Below are 20,428 nucleotides of genomic sequence, written 5' to 3'. Positions count from 1 at the left end.
TTTAGAAATATTTCTACACAATGAATTCTTTGGACTATCTCCGATCTCCCTTACTATTGCTCAGCTTGGAATCTAGAGTTTGGTGGTTGTGATGTTTACCTGTTAAAATGAAGCAGTGTGTTTATCTGACTAGGGGGTAACTATTGAGTCTTTGTAGGTTGCCAGTTGCTTGTGTATTTTTTGTTCTTGTCCTTAGTTGAACGTCAAATTATCAAGGTCAGAAAAACAAGCAGGAAAAGATTGGCTTTCTTATTATAGCTTTTGGCATTTCTTTGGAGACTTGTAAGACTTGACATAGAGTAATTTTTTTTCGCTTGTGTTTCCTTTTAATTACTGTAGAATAATGTTGTGGATTATGCTAACTGATTTTTATAAACAGGCAAATTTATTATGTCTGTGGGTGTAAATCCTTGCTTTAATTCATGAAAAGCATTTTTAATTTAATATGAAAATGACTTTTGATTTAGAAGAGGTTGTTTAAATATTTTATAACCTGGAGAAAAACCACCAGTTTACTCACATGTTGCATCATTAGTTCCTGTGTATACATCAATCCCTGGAGGGCACATTACAAGCTAGGTAATTTATACTGCCATTATGGGGAAAAGTAATAGTATTTTATGCTCAAGATAGGTTGTAGATGATGGAAGTTTTCAAATAAATTCTAGGAGTGTGTAGCAGCAATTTACATGATGTATAATTTTTGTACACACAAGAGGTCAATCTTAAAAACCCACTGCTAGTGCGAAACATTATGTATAAAGCTAACCAATACATTGCATACAGGTTCCTTGTGATTTGTACATGGAATAATTTATAGGTGAGGTTAGTTTCAAGAAGCAGAGATTGTTGAGGGAGATTTATTGAGGTGTTCAGAATTCTAAAGAGCTATGATAGCGAAAATAGGAACAAACTGTTTCGTGGGCACGAAAGCCAAGTTGATAGTCAAGTTCCGCACACATGAGGACGGCCTCAACCGGGATCTTGGTTCATGTCACAATATGCGTAACCCCCACCATTTGGCCTGGGCTTGCAAAATCCTACAGACTGTCCTGACTTGAGACAATTCACACCTCTTTAACCTGTGATTATCCCTCTCTCCACTCACATTATCTATCTGTAAAGACTTGATTACCTATTAAGACTCGCATTCAAACCATTATCTTGGAATTGAGTTTTTGACTATATACACCCTGTTTGTGAACCCAACTCTCCATTTGCCTGATGAAGGATCAGTGCTCTGAAAGCTCATGATACCAAATAAACCTGTTGGACTTTAACCTGGTGTTGTGAGACTTCTTATGGACATGAAAGTTAGTAAGATTTCAGTTAAAATGATGGGTGAGATTTTCCGGTCCTGCCAGAAATCAACTGCCCTTTACACCCTGATTTCTCTTGATCCTATAAATATATTTTTTTAACTGGTTCATCAAATTTTCTGTCCTGCCCACAATGATTCCTGCCATGGGCAGGACTGGAATATTCCAACTGATGACTTCAAAATGCAGACAAAAAGGGTTGGTTGTTCACTGTATAAAATATGAATACATACTGTCTGATAAAGGCTTTAAATTGATACAGTTTTATTTTCATTTTTGTCAAGACAAACCTCTGGATTTAATGAAGAACTCCCAAGTTTGTGACCTGTGAAAGAGCCAGTTTCAAATGGATGCACCTCTGATTGACACTGGAAGTGAACATGTAAAGTCCACTATTAACAATATAATTCTTGGCATCCTAACTGTGCAGGCATCATCAATGAATACTTACTATGTATGATAGGTAATCTACTTTGAGTCTCATTTTTAAAACATGTTTGGTGACAGGAAATAAATATTGCAGTTACCTCAGTGAATTGTATCTTTTGTGTTGATAACTGAAAACCTCGATTTGTAAAATAAATACAAATGCAGGTCTTTCTGGATCTGGACAATGTTTGACACAAAGAAGTACCTCAATTCTTAGAGGTTTTGTGTTACGTACAAGCTAATCGATTTTATTCATATGTGTGATTTTGTTACATTGGCAAGTCTAGCATTTATTGTTCTTCCCTAAGTGCCCTTAAGAAGGGTGAATTACCCTAAATTGAGTCTGAATAGAAAATTTGGGAAAACCAAGAAGATCACTACACTGATTAAAAAAAGCAGACCTGTGCTTTTATATTGGTCTTCTGGTTCCCTCTCCAGTCATATATCTTTCTTGTCAAAAATGAAAAATGATGCATTTTTGTAGAACTAATGTAGGGGGGAGCTGTACAATAAATGGCAGAACCATCAGGAGTATAGACACACAGATCCTTAAAAGTGGAGGACAGGCGGAGAAGATGGTGAAGAAGGCATATGGCATGCTTGCCTTTATAGGACGGGGCATAGAGTACAAAAGTTGGCATATGATGTTGCAGCTATATAAAACGCTGGTTAGGCCACATTTGGAATACTGCCTCCAGTTCTGGTCGCCACACTACCAGAAGGACATGGAGGCTTTGGAGAGAGTACAGAAAAGGTTTACCAGGATGTTGTCTTAGCTATGAGGAGAGATTGGGTAAACTCCCTGGAAAGACAGAGGATGAGGGGTGACCTAATAGAGGTGTATAAAATTATGAAGGGCGTAGATAGGATGAACAGTGGGAAACTTTTTCCCAGGTCGGAGGTGACGAACACAACGGGTCACAGGTTCAAGGTGAGGGGGGCAAGGTTTAACATAGACGTCTGAGGGACGTATTTTACACAGAGGGTAGGGGGGGCCTGGAATGCACTGCCAAGCAAGGTGGTAGAGGCAGACACGCTGGGATCGTTTAAGACTTATCTGGATAACCACATGAAAAGACTGGGAATGGAGGGATACAAAGGATTGGTCTAGTTGGACGCATGAGCAGTGCAGGCTTGGAGGGCCGAAGGGTCTGTTTCCTGTGCTGTATTGTTCTTTGTTCTTTGTTGTCCTTTAAAATGTTAGAAATTGAAATAAAAGCAGAAAATGCCACAAATGTGTCACAAACCAACACCAGTCCAGTAAAGAGAAAAGGATTGGACATTTCAGATGTGTATCAATTATCAAAACTGAAGACTAAAAGATAGATGGAAGAGGGGAGCAAAGAGAACCCTTATATGCAATATTCACATAGAAGTTTGGGTGAATAGTGACTTTAAATAATATACGAACATAAGTAAGTACTGGTCTAGAGAATACTATGGAGAGGGGGATACAGTGGGGGATTCTCTGGCTTCCCCTGCAAAGTTTCCCATTGATTGCACCCCATGCTGTCAGGATTAGGGAGGCAGTGGCATAGCGGTATCTTTGCTGGACTAGTAACTCAGAGACCCAGGGTAATGCTTCTGGGACTGGGGTTCCAATCCCACTATTGGCAGATGGTGAAATTTGAACTCAATAAAAATCTAATGGTGACCATGAAACCATTATCAATTGCTGTAAAAACCCATTGATACTAATTAATCCTTTAAGGAAGAAAATCTGTCATCCTTACCTGGTCTGGCCTGTAACTTCGGACATGCATGGCATTGTGGCACAGTGGTTAGCACTGCTGCTTCATAGCACCGGGGACCCGGGTTCGACTCCCAGCTTGGGTCACTGTCTGTGTGGAGTTTGCACATTCTCCCCGTGTCTGCTTGGGTTTCCTCTAGGTGCTCCGGTTTCCTCCCACATTCTGAAAGGCGTGCTCGTTAGGTGCATTGAGCTGAACAGGCACCAGACTGTGGCGACCAGGGGAATTTCACAGTAACTTCATTGCAGTGTTAATGTAAACTCTTACTTGTGATTAGTAAATTATCTTTAAAAGCAATGTGTTTGACTCTTAAATACTCCCAGAGATGGGAAATAAATGCTGGCTTAATCAGAGATGCCCACACCCTTTGAATGAATTTTTTAAAATTCCAAATGTTTCCTTAGACAATTAATTTCAGATTTTCACTGTTCTCAGCATTAGGTCATTGAATCTAAAATCTCTATACAATTTTTTTTCCCTAAGTTTATATCCATGTTCACTCATCCTAGGACTTGTAGCTATTAAAAACACATTATCAGGGTTAAGTTATCTATTCTCTGAGGAATTCTGAATAATGCTTGCCATCAGCCTCCTTTTATCCAGAGTAAATGAGAGACCCTTTAGCCTTCCCTCAATAATCAGATGTATTAAGGAATAAAAGAAAGCAAATCTACAGACTCTTTCCTAACCTCAGAACAGAGTTGAGGAGGAGCTTCTTCACTCAAAGGGTGGTGAATCTCTGGAATTCTCTGCCCATTGAAGTGTGGAGGCTACCTTGCTAAATATATTTAAGTTACAGGTAGATAGGTTTCTGGTAGACAAGGGAATTAAGGGTTATGGGGAGAAAGCGGGAAAGTGGAACTGATCCACTTCAGATCAGCCATGATCTTATTGAATGGCGGGGCAGGCTCGAAGGGCTAGATGGCCTACTCCTGCTCCTATTTCTTATGTTCTTCTGCTTATGTTCTCAGGACATACCAAAGCACATTACAGCTTACAGTTTTATAAAATTGCACTTGCAAACCCAAAACAAAAGTCTGTTGTTGGATGTGATTCTGTGATTGGGCAGCATTTGCTGAATAACCCTGAGTGCGTGAATAGCTACACTAACAACCAATTTAAGATAATCAGTCAAGCTCATAATGTGGCTCATTTACTCTTGCTGGAAGCAACAAACATTCATAGGTAGGGACACATTCTCCATAAGCAAAAGAAAGATATTCGAGCCTTGTGCCTTTTATGACTTACCTGAGAGCTTGGGGAGGCTTTAGTTCCTGGTTGCTTTCTCTCGGGCAACACCTTAGCCAATCAGAGTTGACTTGGCAATCAATAAACACCCTTTCTCTTGTGGTTTAAATTGCTGTGAGCGTTTGAAATTTGGCATTCTTATGTTTGTCCCGATGAGTGCGAAACAAAGAGCTCCCATAACGTGTCTCTCTTTTCAGTAATATTCAGGTGCAAACATTTTGGAGAATTGTAGGGTTGGAGGCTGCAGAGAAAAGGAAGAGTGAAGCCATGGAAAGGAAGATGGGAATTTTAAAATTGAGTATCGCTATTGCCTAGAATCATTTAGTTTATGGTAGCTAACTTGTCTTCCTGGTATCGTTACCTTGTATTTATCCAGATTAAATGCATGTTGCCACTCATCAGCCCATGTTCCCCATCTATCCAGATCCTTACGTATTTATCTATTTTCTGGAAGCCTACCTGGGAAGATTTGTTTTGTTTTACATTGCATAGCAGTATGAAGGGACTAGAAGAGAAGATTTGATGGAATGAAAGGCTGATGCCGGAGTTGAGGGGGTTGAGCTATGAGGAGAGGCTGAATAAATTAGGCTTGTACTCGTTAGAGTTTAGAAGAATGAGGGGAGATCTCATTGAGACGTATAAGATGATGAATGGGATGGATAGGATAGAGGTGGAGAGACTCTTCCCGCTCAGAAAGGATAGTAGGACTAGGGGGCACAGCCTCAAGATAAAGGGGGGGCAGTTTAGAACGGAGTTGAGGAGGAACTTCTTCACTCAAAGGGTGGTGAATCTCTGGAATTCTCTGCCCGTTGAAGTGGTGGAGGCTGCCTCGCTAAATATTTTTAAGATGCGGGTTGATGGGTTTTTGATAAGAGAGGGGATTAAGGGTTATGGGGAGAGGGCGGGAATGTGGAACTGAGCCACGACAGATCGGCCATGATCTTATTGAATGGCGGGGCAGGCTCGAAGGGCTAGTTGGCCTATTCCTGCTCCTATTTCTTATGTTCTTATGTTCTTATGAACAGCCTTCCATTGTCTGCTGTTTTGTCTGTTTTAACCTACTTGCTGGAGTGCTTTTGGCCTTTGATGGAATGTATTCCATGCCGCTTAACTTTCAAATATGCAAGTTATGGCAACTTCCTGAATATGTTATTGAGGAGGTATAATTTTTACATTGAATATATGTAGATGTGTGTCTTAAGAAAGGTCAAATGGTTTGTGTTTCATTTAGGTTGTTTTTGATTTTTGCTGCCCGGTAGTCTGGATAGGCTGCTGACTAAACGTCATGGCCAGGATTCTTCCAATGGGCGAGAAAACGGGAGAATTCCCCACCAATTTTTGAGCGTACTTAGCTGAAAGAATCTCGACACTCTGTGTCAGAGAGAGCCTCAGGGAGATTCATGCTGGTAAGTTGGGGGTGGGGCCTAATCCTGCCCCAGAGGCCAGAATCAGGGCACTGGGCCGGCCACTGTCAATCGCTGGCTTCCCGATTGCTGGCCTCCTGAATCCTTTTGCAGATACCCCCTTCCCCACATCGATCACCAGCCTATCTGCGCACCCCTCCGCCCCCCGATCACTGGCCTACCCGACCCCCCTCCTGCCCAGGCCAGCCCCAATCACTAGCCCCCCCATGGCCAGCTCTGATCTCCTCCCACCTCCATGGCCAATCCTGACACTCCCCGAATGGCCAGTCCTGATACCGCTCCCTCCCTCCCTCTCCCACTGATCCCATTGCAGAATGTGTACTGGGTGCCACCTCCCCCCACCACCCCCCCCCCCCCCCCCCCCGCCATTACCGATTAACTCCCCAATAGACCCCATCCCCTCTGGCACCACTCTGGGCAGTGCCAGGGTACCCAGTGGGCAACACCAGGGTTTGAGACTGGCACTGCCAGGAACCCTGGTGTTACCCACCTGGTACCCTGGCACTGCCCAGAGCGGTGCCAGAAGGAGTAGTTGTAAATCCCATTGCTGGAAACTACTCCCGACGGCGGGTGAGACAATAGCGGGCCCCGAGACGTCCATCCCAAGCTTGCTAATCATATGGGAATAAGGATTTCCATACAGTAATCATAATTACATGGAAAAAATGTGCTTAGGACATTCCTGATTGGCCAGACGCCAGATGTGAGTTCCATTACAGGCCCCTGCTGATGTCTCCTGGCCCGCTCCACTACTCGAGCAGCACAGCGGGCTGGGAAAATCCCAGCCCATATCTCTTGGTTGCTTGTACATATAAATTTTTAGTCATGTTTTACAAATCCTGCAGTAGGAGAGATGGGTTCAAAAGTGTTAAAAGTTGAATGATTCTGAGGAAAAAACATAAAGTTGAAAAAATCTGTAGTGTTGTCTAGACACAGGAAATGAAGTTCAGTGTGTTAACAAGGACAGGAAGCTCTCTGATAAGAAATATTGCAAGGCTTTTGGGGGCAACGGTTTACTGAATAGTCTGTAAAGTGATCAGTTTAGAGGAAGTGCAACTGGAAGACTGATTTTGGGGAACTCATTTTGTTTGCTCTGCCGTTGAAGAGTGAGTGAGTTGAGAATGTGAATTTTGGGTGTTTCTGGGACGGATCTGAGTTAGGTGAAAAGTATTACGTGAAGGCTTAGGAACCCACCAGAAGAAAACCAGTCAGTTCCAAGCGAGAAGCCTTAGTGTCAGGCTAGTGGCAATGCTTCACTGATTAATGTTTCTGTAAAGATATTGCTGGAGTAAATGAATTATGTGAATTTGAAGTATCTTCTTCCATTTGTATTGAGATCTATCCAATTTTTCTTGTCTGGTGTAATAAAATTCATTTTTCTTGTTTAATAAATATGTTATTATTTGTGTTAAAACTTCATCAGCAGACTCTTGTGAATTTGTTCAGTAATTTTCCTCCACAGTTTCAAAAAGAATATGATAAATCAAGCCACGTTTCATTCTGGGATCTGACTTGTTGAGTATTAACAGCAGCTGGGATTGTAAGAAACAATAAATACAACCCAAAATTAATTAATTTTTAACATACATTAGTGCATCAAAAACTTCAGGCAGCACTATGCTGGAAAACCTCAAACTTGCCAGGAAACTAAAAAAGTCGATTGTAGTTTTGTTTTGAGGTTCAGTAAGAAGTCTCATAACACCAGGTTAAAGTCCCACCTGATGAAGGAGCTGCACTCCAAAAGCTCGTGATTCCAAATAAACCTGTTGAACTTTAACTTGAGATTTCTTACTGTGCCTACCCCCGTCCAATGCTGAGATTTCCACACCTTATTTTGAAGTAGTAATGGGACTCTTTCGCTATTGATAGTCTTCATTGAACTCGATTGTAATTGAGTTACCCTGGGTTGAGTGGAGTAACTCAAACCTCGATGACTTAATTGGGTCTCACTGTTAAGAATTCAATTACCTTATGGCATTTGTTGTCTCAACTTGTACATCTGAGGGACAAGTGCAGAGATGCATTGGAACATTTGCAAGCTCCAGTGCAAGACAAACACCACCCTCACTTGGATCCCTATTGCTGTTGGTTTACTGTTGCTGGGTCAAACTCCTGGAGCACTGTAGGTGTATCTACACCACATACCTTGCAGCAGTTCAAGAAAGAGTCTCACCCCAATGGGCAATTAGAATCATAGAATTCCTACAGTACAGAAGGAGGCCATTCGGCTTATCGGGGGTGTGGGAAAGGGGGACAGTGATGTGTGTGGGTAGTGGGGGGTGGGTGAATAATAGGGACAGTATGCGTGTGTGCACCATTGTTCCTGCTTTTTACTCCTAGGCCGCTTTCTCTGCTTTCTGCGGCTCAGGAGCGATCTAACATGGGTGCGCTTTTATAAATTTTTTTTCTAACTGCAGTTCAGAGCTCCGATCGTTTTGGCCGCACTAAGCCCCAACGACAGTGCAAATGGGACCCACGATTTTTTTTTCAGGCTGAGTGCTATGTGGGCGCATGAAAGCAGATTTCCAAGTCGGATCTGAATTACGCACAGATTCAGCACTTAGAATGAAAATGGTAAAATTAGGCCCATCAAATCTGCACCGACCACAATTCCACCCAGCCTCTATTCCTGTAACCCCACGTATTTACCCTGCTGATCCCCCTGCCACTTTACCATGGTCAATCAACCTAAACCGCGTACCTTTGGACTGTGGGAGGAAACCGGAGCACCTGGAGGAAAGCCATGCAGACACAGGGAGAATGTACAAACTCCACACAGGCAGTGACCCAAGCCGGGAATCGAATCCAAGTCCCTGGCACTGTGCGGCATCAGTGCTGACCACTATGCCACAGTGCCACCCATAAAAATGGGCAATAAATGCTGGCTTAGCCAGTGATGCCACCATCTTGAGAAAGAAAAAAAAAATGAACGGAATTAGAAAAATCCAGGGGCACCCTGCAGCATAGAAAAAAAGAGCCAGGAAATCAGGCAGATTAACAAAAATGGACAGATTTTAAAAATTAAGAAAGTGAAACGCTGCAGATGCTGGAAACCTGAAATAAAAATGTTAAGTGCTGCAGATGGTCAGCAGGCCTGGCAATGTCTGTGGATAGAAAAACAAGGGTTAATGTTTAAAAACAATGACAAATCAGTTCTGAATAGTGCTGTTTCTCTCTTTCATTTAGGAAGCAACATATGAATTAGGAACAGGAGTAGGCCACTCAGCCCTTCGAACCTGCTCCACCATTTATTAAGATTAAGGCTAATCTGACTGCTGGTGGGCGGGTGGGGGAGTTGGGAGGTCTTTTACACAGAGGGTGGTGGGGGCCTGGAACACACTGGCAAGTGAGGTGCTTGAGGCAGATACGTTAGCGACATTTACTATTTATCTGGACAGGCGTATGAACGGGCAGGGAATAGATGGATACAAGCAGTTGGTCTAGATAGGACAACATGATCAGCACAGGCTTGGAGGGCTGAAGGGCCTGTTCCTGTGCTGTACTGTTCTTTGCTCTTTGACTGTATTACCAACTCCACAGGGAGTCTGGCCATTCACACCAGCGGGATTTTCTGGTCCCGCTGCAGTGAACAGAGATTTGACTGAGCGCCAAATTCTCCATCGCTCACAACGGCAATTTGGGTGGAATTTCCAGCCCAAATTTCCGCCTATTCCTGAAAACACTGCCTTGCTTATCAAGAAGCTCTCTACCTCTGCTTTAAATATATTCAAAGACTCTGCTTTCATTATCTTTTGAGGAACAGAGTTCCAAAAACTCAAAACTCTGAGGCAAATTTCTCCTTATCTCTGTCCTAAATGGACCACCCCTTATTTTTAAGCATGGCCCCTAATACTAGATTCTCCCATAACAGGCACATGTTCACTACATCAAACCTGTAAAAACCCTTTAGGATCTTAAATGATTTAATCAAATCACCTCTTACTCTTTTAAACTCCATCGGATACAAGACAATCCGTCCAATCCAGGTATTAGTTTAGTGACCAAAAACAGAAAATGTTGGAAAATCTCAGCAGCTCTGATAGAACCTGTGGAGAGAGAATAGAGCCAAAGTTTTGAGACTAAATAATCCTTCGTCAGAACTGAAGACAGAAAATAGGACAAAATTTATACTATAAGGATAAGGGGAGGGTTGTACTTGATAATGACATCATAGAAAGACAAAGGAAATGTAAATGACAATGATTATGGTTGAGAATGGTGCTAATAGCAGCACATTAAGAGATTTTTATATGTAAATGGAAGAAGAGTGTCAAAGGACAATCTGAGGCATGTGGCAAAAGCCTGAATGATGTGAGGGAAGGGGGGAAAGTTGAAAAGCGAGATTTTTAAGAAGTGAGTAAATTAAATGATGGGCGCAATGGAAATTGAAAATAATGATAAGAATATGAAGGAATGAAGTTGATTAATAAAATTAGAAATATTCAAATAAATGGAAATGGACTGGAGTCAGAGGAAAGAGTTCATGCTCTGAAATTGTTGAACTCAATGTTAACTCCAGAAGGCTGTAAAGTGCCAACAGAGAAGATGAGGTGGATTTCCTCCAGTTTGCCCTGGGCTTCAGTGGAATATTGCAACAGGTTGCAAGGACGGGCATGTGGATAAGAGAGCAGGATGATGTGTTGAAATGACAAGCGACAGAAAGACCGGGGTCCTGCTTGCGGAACACTCTCTGAATTGCTTCCATTGCATATACATCCTTAGAAAAGGAGACCAATGCTGTACACTGTACTCTGGGTGTGGTTTGATCAATGGCCTCTATAACTGAGTAATAAGTCTCACAACACCAAGTTAAAGTCCAACTAGTTTATTTGGTAGCAAAAGCCACTAGCTTTCGGGGCGTTGCTCCTTTGTCACTGAAGCATAACCTCCCTACTTTTGTGTTCAATTCCCCTTGCAGTAAGTGATAACATTCTATTAACTTTTCTCCCACCAAGTTAATCTTTTTCTACACCCTGACTGTAACACTACATTCTGCACCCTCTTTCTTTCTTTATGAATGGTATGTTTTGCCTGTATAGCACACAAGAAACAATACTTTTTCCTGTATGTTAATACATGTGACAATAATAAATCAAATCAAAGGAGACTTGTGGGATATTTACAGCACTAGCATTAAAATAAATATTCAGCATGTTTCACAATATTTAGATGGCACAGTGGCACAGAGGTTAGCACTGCTGCCTCACAGCATCAGAGACCCGAGTTCGATTCCTGGTTTGGGTCACTCTTTGTGCAGAGTCTACATTCTCGCCATGTCTGCATGGGTTTTCTCTGAGTGCTCCAGTTTCCTCCCACAGTCCAAAAGTCATAGAATTATAGAACCCCTACAGAGCAGAAGGAAACCATTCAGCCCATCAAGTCTGCGCTGCCCACAATCCCATCTGGGCCCTATTCCCATAACCCCACATATTTATCCTGCTAATCCCCCTGACACTAGGGTCAATTTAGCATGGCTAATAAACCTAACCCGCACATCTCAAGAGTGTAGGAGGAAACAGGGGGAGAACGTGCAAACTCCACACAGTGGCCCAAGGCCAGAATTGAACCCAGGTCTCTAACTGCTCTGATGCAGCAGTGCTAACCACTGTGCCACCGTGTCATGCTGGTTAGGTGCATTGGCCAAGCTAAATTCTCCTTCAGTGTACCTGAACAGGCACCAGAGTGTGGCAACTCAGGAATTTTCACAGTAACTTCATTGTGGTGCTAATGTAAGCCTAATGTAAGCCTATTTGTGACAACAATAAATAAGCTTAAACAAATCAAAGAGCTGTGGGATTTAAGAGTTGTGGAGCAGCACAGTAGCACAGTGGTTAGCACTGCTACTTTACAGCACCAGGGACCCAGGGTTTGATTGGGTTACTGTCTGTGTGGAGTTTGCACATTCTTCCCGTGTCTGCGTGGGTTCCCTCCGGGTGCTCCGGTTTCCTCCCACATTCTGAAAGACGTGCTGGTTGGGTGAATTTGTTCAGCCGCCGAATCCATAAAGAGTGCGGCCCTGGCATTTCAGAGCGTACACCACACCCATGGCGGTGACCATCTCACGCTTGGCGTGCTCGGGGTGTAGGTGACGGCATCCCTGATCACATTCTCCAGGGGAAACCTTCAGCAACTCGCGGGTCTCCTCGTAGATCAAGCCCGAGATCCGCCTGACCCCGCCACGGCCAGCGAAGTGGGCGGACGGCTGGCTTGATGGTGTCCTGGATGCCCACGAAGCACTTTGTGGCGCCTCTTTTCTCCGCCTTTCCCCAGTCCTTTTGCCTCCGTTCCCTCTGCCAGACATGATTCTCCTTCAGGCTGTGAACAGGCACCGGAACTGTGTGGCGACTGAGGCAATTTCACAGTAACTTCATTGCAGTGTTAATGTAAGCCTTACTAGTGATGAATAAATAAGCGACTTTTATTTACAGCCTTAGAAAGAAACGTTCAGCAGGCTTCACAATATTTACAAGCAGACAGCAACATCCTGCCTTTATGAATTGGAGTGACAAGTGATACCTGATTGGCTGCTACACTGTATCCATTTGATTGTATCATTGACGCCCGTGCGTGGCGGCGGTCCCGCCTCCCCGCTGCTCTGATAGGCTGGAAGGGGCCGAGGGGCCGCTGTGAATGGCTGAGACCCGCTGTCAATCAGTGGAGGGCTTTGCCGGGGACTGGGAAATGTTCAGGAGGCGGTGTTGGGGAGCTGCCTGAATGTTGTCTCAGTCCCCAGGCCCTTGTTGTTGTTGTTTGTAAATTACTGACAGGAGGGAAGATTTGATTTTTGTCCTGAAGATTGCCCATTGTTTGCAGAGGTAGAATAAAGCTTTGTGTGTGTATGTGTGCGCGGAGCTGGGGGGGGTCTATATTAGAAAGTGTGTGTGTGTGTTTTTGTGAGAAGGATTGGCCTTTGGCTGAGCTCTGCATAAACACAGGAGCTGTGGCTAAATGTTGTGCTTTTAACCTGCCTTCACATCCATGCTGGTGTCTGCTTTCCTGTAAAGATCAGTAATCCAGGGGAAATGTCAGATATAGGGGGTGGGGAGGGAGAAGGGAGGGGGTGGAGGGTGAGAATGACTCACCAGCCTTGTTTTGGGGCCTGATCTGTCAGGAAGGGGGTCAACGGGAGATTCTGTTTCCCCCCCTCTCCCCATTTCTTGGACGCGATTGATCTGAAATGGCAAAAAAAGCCCAGCAAAGCTTTCAACCTTGCCGCGACATGCAGTCGCTTTTTAATCACGAGTGAAACAGGAGGTGGACCGACATTGCACTCCACTCTGTAATCTGCACCGAAACCAGAGTCAAATCCCTGGGGTCAAAAGATGCAAATCTTTCAGATGTATCATTGACAGAGGCCCTCATTGGCCCTCCTTTTTGTTTTAAAAAGGTGTATTCAAACAATCTCAACGTATTCCATCTAAAGCCACTTTCAGTTACAAATCTAGTGTGTTCATGCTGATTTCGAGAGTGGACTCTTTCACAGACTCCAGGGACTTTTCTCTGTAGCTATTTGACACACGTCATGTTGGAAGGGTCAATACCTGTAGGATGCTCCCTCCACTGCTATGTCAAAATTCTTGCCTGAATATAGGCTTTGCAGTCTGTGCAACCAATCTGCTTGCTAACTATGTTTGAACTCTTTTACCGAATATATTTTGTAAATATGTAGAGCGGTATGCTGGCACAGTGGTTAGCACTGCTGCCTCACAGAGCCTGGGTCCCGGGTTTGATTCAAGCCTTGGGTGACTGGAGTTTTCACATTCTCCCTGTTTCCTCCAGGTGCCCCAGTTTCCTCCAACACTCCAAAGATGTGCAGGTTAGGTTGACTGGCCATGTTAAATTGCCCATTAGTGTCAGGGGGATTAGCAGAATAAATGTGAGTTTGTGGGGATAGGGCCTGGGTGGGATTGTTGTCGGTGCAGACTTGATGGGCTGAATGGTCTCCTACTGTACTTAATGCACTTAAGAGATTCAATGATATAAAATGTTAGTTTTGAACTCTTATTTAATTTCAGAGGCATGGCGAAGCTAATTTTGTTAATTTTTTTTCTCTGGGGCATTGGAAAGTGAAAAAGGTGCTCGCTGCTGTACTCCCAGGAGAAGACATGAGGCCATCTACCACAGTAGGACACATATGTCCTAGTTTACTCATAACAACCATTTGGCTAAGCCAGTGTACGCCGAGGGGCTGGTGATGGTGTAAAATCACTAGGACAACAAGCTTAATCCTGACAGTATAAAAGAAATGTAACATGACCTAAGTGTGTGATCTTAAACAGCGTTGTAATTTGTGTATTGAAAATATCGGAATGCCTGTAGTGTTCTCCTTACTGTGTTGAAGCGGCTCAGAGTGCATTTTGATCTCTGCAGACAATGTGAATATCATTGCACTTTCCTGTTTAGTCGATTTGAAATGCTTTGCACTGTTCCTTTGATATTTTATGAATAAAATATATTCTTGCAAAACAAAACTTTTTGGCTAAGCTCAAGCCTGAGATCAAGTGTAATGCGTGTTTTTGCCAGCTTGGATTTAATCTGTCTGTAGTGGGGGACGTGAATTGGATTCAATTTGAGCTGTTTTTTTGGAGCAAGCACAGTGACGGATTACCCCGTCCACTTCCCACATTGGCTCTGTAACTCTGAGCAATAAAAATTATTTAACTGTAAAGCATCACTCTTAGATTACGGTTCGGTTAAAGAGAAAAGTTGAGAGTTTTACAGCACAGCAAGAGTTGGGGCTTGTTTCTGAATTAATACAGATGCTCTTATTAAAATGAAGAGTTTGTGATGTGCACAGCAACAAGCATTTGCTGTGTCTCATGGTGCATACGGTGAGACAGCTTGAAGTGCCGTCAGTTTAACTAGCTTGTCATTCTCCTAAACACAATAACAGTTGGTTTTCCTTTTGCTCCTGCAGCATGTTGTTTTGGCGGAATTGGTACAGTTCCCAATATCTGGGGGGACGATCTGCATCCCAGTTTTCCGATGGCAGTTTCCTTTTTGCTCCGGACCCGGAGGAGTCGCTATCCCAGATGATAAACCGCACGTTAACAGATGATGCTGCAGCACCAGATGAGGATCTGGATTCTGTTTTATTTGGAAACCTACGTGGGAATGTGGTTGGGATGCGTTATTACACTGGAGTGGTAAGTCTGCTCTCTCTCCCATTGCAGTGTTACGTTAACTTTGTGCATTCACGTTAAACTTTCAGTTTGTCTTGCATGAAGAATGCAATAATCAATTCAAGAGATTTGTGTAGAGATTCATGGAATCACTACAGTGGAGAAGGAGGCCATTTGGTCCATTAAGCCTGCATTGACAACAATCCCATCCAGGCCTTATCCCTGTAATCCCATGTATTTACCCTGCTCAACCCCTGACACAGTAAGAAATCTCTCAACGCCAGGTTAAAGTCCAACAGGTTTATTTGGAATCGCGAGCTTTCAGAGCTTTGCTCCTTCATCAGGTGATTGAGCAACCCCCTAATTGCCCTATCTGAGGGGCAATTTAATCTGGCCAATCCTTCTGGCCTTCTTTGGAGTGTGGGAAGAAACTGGAACACCTGGAGGAAACCCATGCAGGCATGGGGAGAATGTACAAATGCCACACAGATCATGACCTAGAATTGACCCTGGTCCTTTGTGCTGTGAGGCAGCAGTGCTAACCACTGTGCCAATGTGCTGCCCATGCTGGCACATTGGTTAAATGCCAAATATTAATAAAATTCCCATGCCATAATTAAATGTCCCAAGATGGATGATAAACTTTTTAAACCTTGAGAGACTGACCCACATAAAGCAATATCAGAGTAGATAACTAAAAGTTTGGTCAATGTGGAAGGCTTTAAGGACTTTCTCAAAGGATGGAAAAGTAGGAATGTGGTGGAGAGGGAGAAAATACGAGATTTGGAGCCCAGGCAAATGAAGGCACAGGTAGTAGTGGTGAAACAATTAACATTGGATTGCTTGAGAGGTCAGAATTAGATGAGTGCAGATGTCTCGGAGGTTGTGGGGCTGCAGGGGAAGGTTCAGACCATGGATGGATTTGAAAACAAGGAACACAGTTTTTTTTATTAAATGGTTGCTTGACTGGGAGCCAGTTTAGATCAGCGAGCACAGAGGTGATGGGTTAGGGACTTGGTGAAGATGCAGAAATGTGAGTGGCAGCTCATCTCAGGGCGATGTATGCCCACCAAGATTGCGAACAGTCTGTTTTAGTCTCCAAAATCTGGTAGGGAGAAGGATGGAATCATTGGCAACGGTGCATGTGGGGAGCGAAGACAATGGCTTCAATCTTCCCAACATTTAACTGAAGAATGTGAAAGTTTAGAATCTTTGTGGCACTGAGAGGCTGCCAGACAGACAAATTGAAAGTATTGTATGTTTGGAAAAATAAATGGGCTTGATAGTGCAATGTCAAGTCTGCAGTTTATTGCTTTAGAACCACTGCATGGATTCCATTGCAACTTTCCATTATCTTCTGGGCAAAGGTCTCCATTGTTGTTATAGTTTCCTTTTTATTAAGGGTTTCTCTGGTCTGTACATCAGTTGCATTTATTTGCCTTTGACCCCTGTCTGAATACGGTAATTGAAAAATATATATTCTCAGTCTTAACATGCTACCCATATTCCTTTAATTTCTACTACTGTTTGCATTGTGGGCCAGGAGTGGTGGGGAGGGGGGAGGAGGAGGGTGGGGGGTGGGTGGATGGATGTATTGAAATGCTTCCTGATTTCACTCCTAAATGGCTTATCTGTAAGCTTTACTGTGCTCCCTTGTCCCTCTCGGAATGGTTTCTTGGTATCTACTCTTATCGAATTGCTTTAGGCACCTCAATTAGCTTCCACACAACTTTCAAAACTCCTGGAAATGCACCCCCCCAATTTAACTTGTTGCTGGCACTGTTCTGGTTAATCTGTACAACACAGAAACATTTGAGCGTGATCCACCATTCATTTTGATCATGGCTGATTATCAAATTCAATATCCTGATCCCCCTTTTCTCCCATATCCCTTAATTCCTTTAATCCCAAGAGCTATATCTAATTTCTTTTTGAAATAAGGTAATGTTTTGGCCTCAACTACTTTCTTTGGTAGTAAATTCCACACGCACTCTGGGTGAAGAAATTTCTCCTCGCTTCTGTTCTAGGAAGTTTACCCTTATCCTCAAACTATTCTAGTTCAGGAGTCCCCCACCACTGGGAACATTCTTTCTAAACCTACTTTGTCTAACCCTCTTATAACCCTTTATAAGTTTCTATGAGAACCCCTCTCACTCTTCTAAATTCCAACGAATACAATCCTAACTGACTTGGTCTCTCCTCATATGACTGATCTGCCTTCCCAGGAATCAGCCTGGTAAACCTTCACTGTATTCCCTCTATAACAAGGACATCCTTATTCAGATAAAGACACCAAAACTGCGCACAATACTCCAGGTATGGTTTCACCAATGCCCTACACAAGTGCAGCAAAACATCCTTATCCCTATCACCTCCTGGGCCAGTGTATTGTTCCTGAGGTGAAGAACCCAAAATAGATTGCAGCACGGCAGATAGAATCCGAGAAAAAATCTCTGTACAGCTGAAGCACCATTCCCTTTGCACTTTTGAATTCTCACCATGTTCTGGTGAAGACCAACATTTCACTTTTTAATGACTTTTTGTATTTGAGTTTCACTGAGTGAGTCAATTAAAATAATTGATCAGGAGTTTGCTGTCTTTGGTACAAAGATCACCTTAGACCCTGGTGCATTTGATAACCCTTCATTCATCTAAATCGTATGAAATGGCCTACATTTTATAACCAGCCCCTCTTAAATGCGGTAACCCACGGTTACTTGTTAAAATAGGTTGATTGGAAAAATCTAGGTGTATAAATTCTATTTAAAAACATTTAAGGAAAATGTATCCTGTACGTTGTGTTTGGAACCTGGAATTAAATGAATGATTTAGCTGCACTGGGGAGTTGTGAGGTGCGGATTAGCCTAATAGCAGGGTGAAACAGGTACTGTGGAGAATAGCAGCCTAGGGAGCTAGGCCACAGCTATGCCCAGTTGCGAAGCAAGTTCTCTCAAAGTCACACTGTGGGGAAAAGAAAGCAGAAGAAGGCTGTTTCTTTTAGACCTCATAGTTTAAACTACTCTAAACTAGAAAAAAGATTTTCCAAAAGACAGTCCAGTTCCGTGTAGTATTTATTTAGACATAGGAGCAGAATTAGGACACTCAGTCCATTGAATCTGCCCACCATTCAGTCATGGCTGATTTTTTTTTTCTCATCCCCATTCTCTTGCCTTTTCCCCATAACCACTGATCTCCTTATTAAATCAAGAATCTATCTATCTCTGTCTTAAAGACTCTCGATGACCCGGCCTCCACAGCCTTCTGCGGCAAGGAGTTCCACAGATTCACCACTATCTGGCTGTAGAAATTCCTCCTCATCTCTGTTTTAAAGGAGTGTCCCTTTAGCCTGAGGTTGTGCCCTCTGGTTCTAAATTTTCCTACTATTGGAAACATCTTTTTCACATCTGCTGTATCCAGGCCTTCGCTAGATTTAGCTCATAGTCATTGAAACCTATGAGATGTTGTTTTGGGGAAGATGTATTCTCAGAGTTTAGGAAAGTAGATTTAGATTGGGGGGTAATGTAAGCAACCGTCTGGGTAACCATTATTGTAGTTAATTATAAATGTTATCCTTTATATTGTCTTTCTTGTTGTGTGTTTTAGAGTTTAATTTTTTTTATTATTTGAATAATTTACAGTAAGGCCACTTTCCTCACTGGGTTTCATCTCTTTTCACATTATCACAAAAATAAATAGTTAAGAACCGATGTTTCAAGTTTCCCTTCTGGGATTTGGAGTGCCTTCGCATTGAACATCAGAGGGGTTCAAGACAAAGTTTATTTATGTTTCACCATACTTTTTGGGCCTCACGGATCACATTATCAAACGTTCTCTCTTTTTGTTCATGTTCCTCTGGAATGTCAAGATATTGGCAGAACTACTTAGTCCTGCGTCAGTGAAAGTTGGCGGCACGGTGGCAAAATGGTTTGCACAGCTGCATCACAGCGCCAGGGCGGGCTCAATTGTGGCCTCGCGTGACTGTCTGTGTGGAGTTTGCACATTCTCCCCGTGTCTGCATGGGTTTCCTCCGGGTGCTCCAGTTTCCTCCCACAGTCCAGAGGTGTGCAGGTTCGGTCGATTGGTCATGCTAAATTGCCCCTTAGTGTCAGGGAAATTAGCTAGGGTAAATATATGGGGCTAGGGGGGTAGGGCTTGGGTGGGATTGTTGTTGATACAGGCTTGAAGGGCCGAAATGCCTTCTTTCTGCACTGCAGGGATTCTATGATCCGATGAATCCAGGAATGTAGTGTTAAGTGAAGTGGTGTGCTTTTAAGTTTTACTATCTACTTATTCTTTTTGCTGTTGTAGTCTTCCCATCATCTCCTTGAATTCATCAGTTAAAATGACAGTTTCCGTTCCCTCCTTTCTCCTCTTTCCAAATAAAGCGTTGTGTGTTTTTAGCCATTGGAGTGAAACTGCTGTGTGTGATGTGGCCAGTGAACATGTTCTAAAATTTCATTTCACCCCACTCCTATTCCCTTTTCCTATAACCCTGTAACAGAAAGAAAATTATCTCCAATTCTCTTTTGGGAATTATGAATGAATCTACGCCATCACCAGTCTCTGCTCAGCGACTCTGACTCTGTCGTGTGTTGTGAAGGCTGCCTTGGAGAACGCTTACCCGAAGATCAGAGGCCGAATGCCCCGTGACCCCTGAATGAACATCGCTCCCCAATCACCAGGCAAGACTGTTCCCTTCCTGTTGGTGAACACTCCAGCGGCCACGGGCATTCGGCTTCTGATCTTCGGGTAGGCGTTCTCCAAGGCAGCCTTCACAACACACGACAGCGCAGAGCCGCTGAGCAGAGACTGATGGCCAAGTTCTGCACACATGAGGATGGCCTCAACCGGGGTCTTGGGTTCATGTCGCACTATCTGTAACCCCCATGACTTACCTGGACTTATAAAATCTCACTTACTGTCCCGTCTGGAGACAATACACACCTCTTTAACCTAATGCTGTCTCCATTCACATTGTCTGCATTTTTAAGACTTGAATAGCAGGTTAGCTGTAAAGACTCGCATTCTAATCAGTAATCTGTAAACTGTGTGTGCTGTTGTATGCTCTGTCAGAGACCAGAACTCTCCACTCACCTGACGAAGGGGCAAACCCTGAAAGCTTGTGGATTTACCAT

The 20,428-nt window shown here is 43.3% G+C and overlaps 1 protein-coding gene and 1 pseudogene across 2 annotated transcripts in view; one reads left to right on the top strand and one right to left on the bottom strand.

Annotated features, from left to right (window-relative positions):
* Positions 1 to 12,157: 12,157 nt before the first annotated feature.
* Positions 12,158 to 12,472, bottom strand: LOC145341535 (uncharacterized; annotated as a pseudogene).
* Positions 12,473 to 12,839: 367 nt separating this feature from the next.
* hltf (helicase-like transcription factor) overlaps positions 12,840 to 20,428 on the top strand; it is a 78,535-nt gene continuing 70,946 nt past the window's right edge. For both annotated transcript variants that reach the window (XM_080185977.1, XM_080185976.1), the window contains exons 1-2: positions 12,840 to 12,986; positions 15,089 to 15,317. In XM_080185977.1, the coding sequence (XP_080042103.1) occupies positions 15,090 to 15,317 (228 nt within the window). In that variant the 5' untranslated portion in view covers positions 12,840 to 12,986; position 15,089. The remainder of the gene's footprint in view (positions 12,987 to 15,088; positions 15,318 to 20,428) is intronic.

Source organism: Carcharhinus amblyrhynchos, chromosome 3, assembly GCF_965287045.1.
Source record: "Carcharhinus amblyrhynchos chromosome 3, sCarAmb.v2.hapA, whole genome shotgun sequence".
Lineage (NCBI taxonomy): Eukaryota > Metazoa > Chordata > Chondrichthyes > Carcharhiniformes > Carcharhinidae > Carcharhinus > Carcharhinus amblyrhynchos.
Note: the sequence above shows the minus strand (reverse complement) of the source record. Positions and strands in the feature narration are given on the sequence as shown.